Source organism: Colletotrichum scovillei (genome assembly GCF_011075155.1).
Source record: "Colletotrichum scovillei strain TJNH1 chromosome Unknown Contig00003, whole genome shotgun sequence".
Classification (NCBI taxonomy): domain Eukaryota; kingdom Fungi; phylum Ascomycota; class Sordariomycetes; order Glomerellales; family Glomerellaceae; genus Colletotrichum; species Colletotrichum scovillei.
In genome coordinates, this window is record NW_023336261.1 from 4,861,178 (window position 1) to 4,870,263 (window position 9,086).

Sequence of the window (9,086 nt, forward strand, 5' to 3'; positions counted from 1 at the left end):
GCTGTCTGGGGTTAGTCCAGTCTCTGCCACTACCGGAGCGTGTCCGATATTAATGACCTTCACCGGACTGGGTCCGGTCGACATCAGATCTTGCAACCGGCCAAGTTCTTCGAGCTAGGAGTTGTCCCGAGACTAGGTAGTGATAGCGACTGCTCAACTATTTTACTTCACTGACGGGAATCGCCGCGCTGAATTGTAGGCTGAGGCGTACAACCGTAGCTGTTTCTTCCAATCATCCACCACATACTAAGGCCACTACTGATCAGGCACCCCGACTGAGATGACTGGTCAATTAGGATTTATCACGCGTAATGAAGGAATCATTGTGCAGTGCACCACGCCCATGTGTTATCCCGCTGTATCCGACTCTGTCCATAGTTATACATGATTTACTGCAAACATCTATGCAGACTTAGCGAAGCAGCGGTAAACGAGGTTTAGGGATACATCCGAGAAGTATAAACCACAGTGTTGCGCCCCCCCCCCCCCCCTCTCTCTGCTCAACTAAGCCTTAACACACTACTCAAGTAGCGAGCTGTAATCCTCTACGTGAAGGTAAATCGAAGGAGTCGCTGAGATCGACGTGGTATTATATCTGGGAAATGGTTCCACGAGACGGTCTTTGAAAAGGTTAGCCGAGCCACATTTGCAGAGAATCGAAAAACATCGAAACCGTCTCACAGTAGATGTGGTTTCATCAGTTTCCATATTTCTGATGGAAAGACCAAGTAAGACCTGTTGAAATGCTGCAAGTGCAGGAAATCGTGATGCGGCGATCGTCACAAGCGCGGAGGCTTTGCTAATGACTTCTGTCACTTCGGCGAGTCGCCGCGCGGCAAAGTCATCTTGACTTCGTCGACGGGTGAGGCATGTAAAGGCAACCGCAGCTTGAAATATGTCGTATGCATCAATGAAGCTGCAAACAAACCTTCCGCTAATAAATAGATCGTAAGATCGGTTGATAAAGAGATATGATGTGTTCATAGTATCAGTCTCAAGATCTTGACTATTTCCTAGCCATAATTCATTTCGCGCGATTGTTTGAGGCGTTAAAGATGTAAGATGAATCAATGCCCGACAAGATAGCTGTTCAAAAAGATAGAGAAGGTGCCGAGTAGAAGCCGATTGACGATCAACGTTGGGAGGTAGATCTCTCCAATGAACGATATTACTGTAGGTGAGCAGAATATCCTCTCGTCTTCCTGACCGAATACTTGAAACCAATTGAGAGTAGATTACAAGATAGCGAATAGTTTGCGATCTTTGATGCGGCGGCTCCGCTGGAATGGACATGGATAGACCACCGTCTTCCGCTGGGAGCTGGACCATGTAAGTCAAACCCCCCACTTCCTGGCACCCCCCTGTTTCTGGCACCCACAAAAACGATGGGATCACAACCCAACCTCCTCATTACTATTAACTATTGATCCTCAACCACACCCACTACAATACAACTGCCAGCCTCACTAGGGCATTCAGAGTCGCTGGATTCAGCCGTAATAACCTCCTTTTCACCCGCTTCGATTTGAGCCCGATGGATATCCCTGATGTTCGCAAACTTCGTGTTGGGATCGATCTGAACAGTCTTCCTCTTCCTAACTGCAGCGTTGGTAACTTGAGCCCTCAGGTGAGCCAGCTGCTGCTGGGCAGCTGCCAGTTGCCAGGCCTGCTCTGTGAAGCCTTTTTTCACCTTCCTGAACAGCAGCCGTTGAGTGCTGGTATCATTGTCGAGTTGGGTGTATAAGTGCAGTTGACCGCTGAGCTCTGCCAGCTTCCTGGGTGTCGACCAGACCACTGCAGAGGAAGCAGAATCCCATGGCTCAACAGGGGTAGTTTGTTGACCATTATGGCATCGCTTTTTGCCCCGACTGGTTGGTTTGGGTGTGGTGGGCTTAGCAGAAGGCTCAGGTAATACCATAGGGTTCATCAGGGGCTTAACCATCGCTACAGGGTGTAGACCAGTCCACTTCCAACCACTTCTGATGTTCGAGACTGATAGACCAGCAAGTCGAGCCTTCTGGTAACAGTCCAGGAAGTTCCTTTTACCTATAATGGTAGAGTCGTTCCATTGAGACAAGTAACCGAGCTCCTTCCGATAGGCTGACTTAACAGGGCTGAAGACAGACTGGTCAAGTGGCTGGAGGACATGAGAGGAGTGTGGTGGTAAGAACAGTAAATGGATATTGTTAATATAGCAATTCCACATGAAGTCTGTCGTCGTATGACTCCCATGCCCATCCACAATCAACAGTCGAGCCTCGCCCTCAGCCTCGGGCATAGTCTGTGGGATAAACACCTTCTCTAACCATTCAATGGCAGTTAAGTCTGTAGTCCAGCCATTATCTGTTGCTGTAAACTCCCACCCATCGTATGGAACCAGATGTAATGGAAACCACTGTTGTTGGACCGTCTTCCCTTGAAAATGATAAGAGGACGAAGTGCCCTACCCAAGGCTGAGATACACTCAATGATAGAGACCCATGCCCTCGACCCAGGTTGTTTCTTGCGAACAGACGTCGTCTCAGCCATGCCCAGCACTAACCCATTAGCTCCCTGACCCTCGAGGATGCCAGTCTCATCCATATTATATCTGTTGGCTGGTTTGATGTCCTTGATCTCAGGGATAGCAAGGAACTTAAACCAGTTCCTAATGACCTCAGTAGATGCCCCATTAACGCGTCTAGAATCGATGGAACGACTTCTCTGAACCTTAATGATAGGGTTCCTTCTCACGAAGGCATAGATCCAGCCTTTTCCTAATGGTTTGGTATCCCCAGCAGCAGCCAGAACTCGCTCTGCGAATTCCTTCACCTGTTGGTGCGTTGGTGCGAGGCCCAGCGAAGCCTGAATGCGAACCCATTGTGCCAGCTTACTCTCCTGGTCAGGAGACAGCCTCTGCCAGTCAGCAAAAGCCACTTTCCTAGTCTGACCACCTTGGAGACGTAGTTGGAGGGTTGATCGTGGTATCCCATACTCCAATGAGGCTCTCTTTGACTCTTGCCGTTTGAGATGTCCTCGAGAGCCTGACGAAGCTGATCTTCGGTATATTGAGGCATTAGATATAGAAGAAGGGTAAAAAAATGAGCCCATTTGGACTCGAATTGAAAATGTTGTGATAAAAGGAGGTTGGGGGTGGGCATTGCGTTGTGGTGGATTTTCGCGTTTTTGTGGGTGCCAGAAACAGGGGGGTGCCGGGAAGTGGGGGGTTTGACTTACGAGCTACATCGACAACTCCTGGTCGTGGAAGGCATCAGTCATTACGCAATTTGGACCTGCGATCTTATCTCTGGCGCTCTTCATTCCGCTCGTGCCCGAGTCGCCATACTATCTCATCAATAAGGGCCGCCTGGACGATGCTCGAAATGCGCTAAACAAGATTCGGGGCAAGGGGAGCTTTGATGTTGATGCCGAGATCCGGGAAATCCAAGCAACCCTTGAGCAAGAAAGGCAGCAGAGCTCCCACGGTCAATCATCCACGTACCTTGAATGCTTTCAGAAAACAGATTTACGCCGAACCATGATTGCGTGTCTCCCAGTCGTCATGCAAATCTTTATTGGATACCCCCTATGTGGCAACTACCTCGCTTATTTTCTCACGCTCTCTGGTGTCGACGACGCTTTCGTCATCACCATAATATCGGTTCTGTGTTCCATGTTCGCCGCCATTTTCGCCTTTTTCTTGATTGGACGCGTCGGACGTCGCCCTCAGCTCATGTTTGGGACGTACGGAATGTTGGTTTGCCTCTTAGTTGTAAGCCTTCTAGGCTTTTTCGGCCGCGGCGAGAACTGGAACAGCCAAGCCCTGGCCGCCTTCTGCATAATTTGGTCTATTTTCTATTACATGTCAGTTGGTGCAGTAGGTTGGACCATTGTTGGTGAGATATCATCGTCTCGCCTTCGTGCCAAAACCACGTCTTTGGCAGCGATCTCGGGCTCCATTTGCAATATGGGCTGGTCGATTGCAATTCCTTGTTTGGTCAATACTGAAGAGGCAAATCTCGGGCCGAAAGCAGGACTCGTCTTCCTCGGAAGCGGCACAGTCCTTGCAGTTGTTGCGTTTTTCTCCGTTCCAGAGACCAAAGGAAGAACATTCCACGAGCTAGATAGTCTATTCCTTGCTCGGGTGCCGGCTCGAAAGTTCGAGTCGGCATCGCATCAAGCCTAGGACCAGGGAACAAGATTCGTCATGCAGATACCAATGCTACGTAATTTGCCTGCCGCAGGAATACAAATGGCCTGAACCTTCAAGAGGGAAGCACGATGATATTGGAAGCATCACTGATACCGCTGAAAAGGCCATGTAACTAGTTCAAGAATAGGAGTAATAATAGATCGCTGGATGTTCAGTACGCACAGCATGAGCCACTGTGTATTATAAGTTCTTAGTACATCTCGTGATTACATACTTAGCCGACTGGTGGTTTTGCCCACGTCTATGATTACAAGGGAGCTAGAAAGTCTCAAATCCTTACCTAGCTAGGTAGGGTAATGTGTAATCTTTACTTTTGTGTTTACTTACCACGTGTAGTAGTGGCGGATAGGTAATAGTAATTAAGGGTTACCTATCTTTGAGGAATTTCACGGTGGTCTATTTTCTGCTATGTGTTAGCCAGTGTAGGAGGGTGGACCATTGTTGGCGAAAATTTGTCCCCTCACCTTCGTGCTAAAACGACGTCCCCGGCAGCAATCTCGAGCTCCGTCTGTAATATAGGTTGGTCCATATGATCCTCAGCCCGATGAGTGCGCAATCGTTTGGGCTGACGGATTGGTAATCCGGGTGACTGTTATGTTTTCAGATTTTCAATACTTAGTTCTAGAAGGACGAATGAGTTGGCTGATTCGGAGTCCTAGACTCTCATACTCCGCGGACTTCGGGAAAGCTTGGGACGATCCACTGTAAAAGGGTACCATTGGACGACGGCAATCTTTCTCAAGAAGGCCATATATAAATCAAGCCCCTATGACTCTTATAATAAGGAATTCATATCAATCTTAACCTAGTGAGAACCCGGAGCTCTCGCATTCCTACGCAGGTACTTTTGGCACCATTCAACAACCCCCACCACTTTGCACATCGGTCATTTCCCTTTGGTTTCTCGATCTCCGTCCCACTTGCTCGGCTCCTATTCAAACACAAACATGAGAGAAGCTGTCATCACGCCCGACATCCAGGTCGAAATCCGCGATGTACCAACTCCCGTGCCCAAAGCCGGAGAAGTCCTTGTCCGAGTGGTTGTGTCTGGTAAGTTGCCCATGACGTGTCATACGCCTTCAGGCCTTACTAAATAGATGTAGGCACAAACCCTAAAGACTGGAAAGTGCCTTGTATCTATGTCCAACATCCTTTGAACTCGGGAGATGACTTTGCCGGCGTTGTCGAACAAGTTGGGGAAGGTGTGTTTGAATTCAAACCAGGGGATCGTGTAGCAGCACTGCATCAGATTGGAGCACCTGGTGGCTCATTCGCTGAATATGCGCTTTCTCCTGCCACAACTACCTTTCTTATCCCGGAAAACGTTAGCTTTGCTGAGGTGAGCTCCACGTTCTCGTCGTGTCACATCTCCGATCGAAGACTATAATTACATCTAGATTACACATGGCTAACTTCAGCAACTAGGCAGCGACTATGCCAATGGCTTGCCTGGTAGCAAGCTTTGGCTTGTATGATGTTCTTCGACTTCCAACACCATGGCTTTCTCCAGGAACTCTGAGCAATCCTCTGGTTATCCACGGCGCGGGGACTGCTATCGGGACTTTTGCCATAAAACTTGCCAAAGCTTCCAATATCCGGCCAATCATTGTGACTGCAGGCAATTCAGCTGAAGATATTCGCGGTCTTCTCGACTTCGGTCAAGGTGATGCCATAATTGACTATCGCCAGTCAGCCAAGAGGGTGGTCGCGGACATCCAGTCGGCCATTCTCAAGGCTGAAAGCGGGCCTGCCTGGTGTGGACTTGATGCTGCCACCAACGACGACGGTGCTCCCGAATATACGGGAATACTCATCGAAGCGCTGGGCACTCAGTCGGGATTGAGCGGTAATCGTCCTCGTGTTGCCACTGTCCAAGGTGGTGCCACCGTTTCTGGCCTTGTAGATGGGGATTACATCAACGTGATGCTGGCTCATACTGGCAGTAAGGAACAGCGTTGCTTTGGATCTACTATGAGTCACTTGTTCACAAATGGCATGGCAAATGGATGGCTCACAGGGCACCCTACCGAAATTGTGGAAGGGGGTTTGCAGAGTCTAGGGGAGGCGCTTACGAGGCTCCGAGATGGAAAAGTGTTTGGCAAGAAGCTCATTGTGGAAGTAGGAAAGGAGTGAGGATTGATAACGTGCGTTCTTTGAACGTTGTATCAACCTTCTTTGTAAGGCAAGCACCTCGAGGGCCAAATGCGCCTGGAGAGTCATTTCGCAGAGTGAGCCGAAATATACAAAACAAAAGTATGACAACGTGTCCTTATTAATGTTGATGTGATTGTGCTACTATGTGAAACAATATTACTTCTGATTCGGGCAGTGAGTAGCCTCTCGGCTTGGACTATCGGAAACATCATCAAGGAGCAAGGCGATGTAGCAATCAGTCGTAATTGAAAGAAAGACACGGGCCATTTCGGGATACTTAAAAACGCTAGATCTTCGGCAAGAGTTTAAATCGACAATCCAGACCGAAAGCGAGCATGGGCTTGGTACACATGTCTCCACTCATGTCCGCGGAGATGAGTCGAACTAGTCGCTAAATCCGCCCAAAGTCCGCGGACTTTGAGCTGTGTACTCAGACCCGAAATCACTACCTTCTTCATGTTATTGCAAAGCATCACGAACGCCATTTGAATCTGATCAATATGTACCAAGGAAAACGCCAACAATCCCGGCGTCGCTCAAAGGCTGTGTCGTGCGCGCTCTGCCGAGCGCGAAAATTGCGATGCAACCGCCAATTCCCGTGCTCCAATTGCACAGCTCGCGGCGTGAAGTGCCTAGCACCCGCAATTCAGAAAGGAAATGGGCAACGCGGTGCACTCGGTCAGACACACCCAAGCATGCCGCCAGAGACTAATACCGACTTGGTACGACGTCTGGAATCACTAGAAGCTCTTCTCGCCGCCAAAATCAGTAACTCGGGAACATCACAATTACGGTGCCTTGTGACTGACGCCCGCGCTGGTCAAGCCCCCTCGCCGGATATTTTATACATGCTATCGGATGCTTTGATTCTAGAAAGGCAATCTATGGGCTCCAAGGCTAAAGAAAGTTTGACTTGAGGATTCTTCAGTGTTCTATCACTAACATAACCCCAAGGACTGCAATGTGTCAAGTCCTATTCTGTTTGGCACAGCCCAGATTCGACTAATCACGAAACCAAGTTCATTCATGTTACAAAACAATAGCTTCAATCTCCATGAGCCGGTCAAATGCGTATTGTTGCCTCTCCGAGAAGAGGCTAGGCAACTCATTGACAAGTACCTCGACGACATCTCCTTTATTCACCAGGTCACTCATGCACGTAGCGTAAAACGTCGAGCGGATGAGGTTTACAGCGCCATTGACTCAGGCCAGTGCCCCTCAATTGAAACGATCGCGCTGCTACTGGCTATCTTTGCCAATTCTACCAACCAGTGGGGAACTCGCGATATGTCGAGATGCCTCTTCAGCAGTGTGTCTGACGCTCATTCGCAAGCTCTGTCGTGGCAGAAAGCCGGGCTTGATGTTTTGGACCATCTTCAAAGAGACTCACATGTGTCTCTCGAGGCTACACAGGCAATGATCCTTCTATGCTATTCTGTCGTTAATCTCGAAGGTGTTACGATAAAATTTAGAAACATCTTTTCAAGAGCTGTCGCCATGGCGCGAGAGCTCGGGCTACATTGTATCGACTTGCCGAGGCGGCTTCTAAGCCTAGTCACGCCAAAGCATTCACTTCTTGAGGCAGAAATTGGACGCAGAGTTTGGTGGTATCTCTGTTCTACGGATTGGTCAGGCAACGTGTCATCTTTGCGTCAACCTTCTCGCTAACAACTTGGATTATACAGGATAGTTGCAGGACTGTCCGGCACCATCGGAAACGTTTGTTTGATCAACCCTTCGCAGATGACCGTCAACAAGCCTAAGAACATTGATGACGACGATCTTACAGAAGGCAAGGAGACTGTTGCAAGACCGATGGACCAGCCAACTTGTATGTCTTTTGCACTCCAGCGCATTCGTCTTGCCGAGGTTTTCCGGACATCGCTTGAGCAAACGCAGTTTGCAGGGTTAAGTCCAGAGGCCATTGGTTATGAGCAGGTACAAGAGCTCGATGCCCAGCTTGTTCGCTTTTGGGATGACACCCCCGCATTCTTGCGACTTGACCACGACTCGGGAGGCGTGAAGGATGATCAAGCGAGAATGGAAGTCCAGCGGTACGTGCTGCAACTTTTCGTTCATGGTCAAAGGTGCAGGATCCACCTCCCGTTTCTCGCCCGTGGCGCCTCATACGCGACATCTCGAATGGCTTGCGTCGAATCTGCCCGCTTTGTCATTCGCCTGGAGGAACAGCTGCAGCAAAGAGAAGTCGAGTTTGCTTCATCACGATTAAGGCTGTCCATTGTTCTTAACCATATTTACCTGGCATTCGTCGTCCTCTTCTTCGACCTTTGCCTAGATGCTCCGGGATCGGCACACTTGAACAACTGTCCCGAGCTGGCCGCAGGGTGGAAGATTCTGGATGAGGCAAAAGCGCAGCTGCAACAGGCAGAGGTTCTCATTGAGCCTCTTCGGAAAGTCATGAGGAGATATCGTATCCTGTCTTTCAATGAGGGGATGTCCTGCCCTCAATCGACAGCTGACATCGTTCATGAAACCACAGTCAACTCCACATCATCGGGAGAGCTGGACGACACGGCCACAAATGGAGACGTAGGACATATGAAGTTTGTTCAAGACTGGAATAGCCTCGGGGCAAGTTTGGCACTGTCTCGCGATGATTGGTCGAACCTTCTTGAAGGTTTAGGTGATCCCGGTCTTGGAATCAGTGATTAACATCGAGATCTGTCTACCTACTCCAGCATAGAACCATCGTTCCGTCAACTTCACTCTTCTTACAATG

The 9,086-nt window shown here is 49.3% G+C and overlaps 2 protein-coding genes across 2 annotated transcripts; both read left to right on the top strand.

Annotated features, from left to right (window-relative positions):
* Positions 1 to 1,534: 1,534 nt before the first annotated feature.
* HER10_EVM0009187 (Major facilitator superfamily domain, general substrate transporter) lies at positions 1,535 to 4,165 on the top strand (the record flags this gene model as incomplete). The annotated part of the gene is made up of 3 exons (XM_035478685.1): positions 1,535 to 1,731; positions 3,220 to 3,464; positions 3,537 to 4,165. 3 exons carry the CDS (start codon positions 1,535 to 1,537, stop codon positions 4,163 to 4,165), a joined length of 1,071 nt encoding a protein of 356 aa, XP_035336361.1.
* A 974-nt stretch (positions 4,166 to 5,139) lies between these two features.
* Positions 5,140 to 6,325, top strand: HER10_EVM0001093 (uncharacterized protein; the record flags this gene model as incomplete). The annotated part of the gene is made up of 3 exons (XM_035470853.1): positions 5,140 to 5,242; positions 5,296 to 5,531; positions 5,618 to 6,325. 3 exons carry the CDS (start codon positions 5,140 to 5,142, stop codon positions 6,323 to 6,325), a joined length of 1,047 nt encoding a protein of 348 aa, XP_035335624.1.
* Positions 6,326 to 9,086: the final 2,761 nt, after the last annotated feature.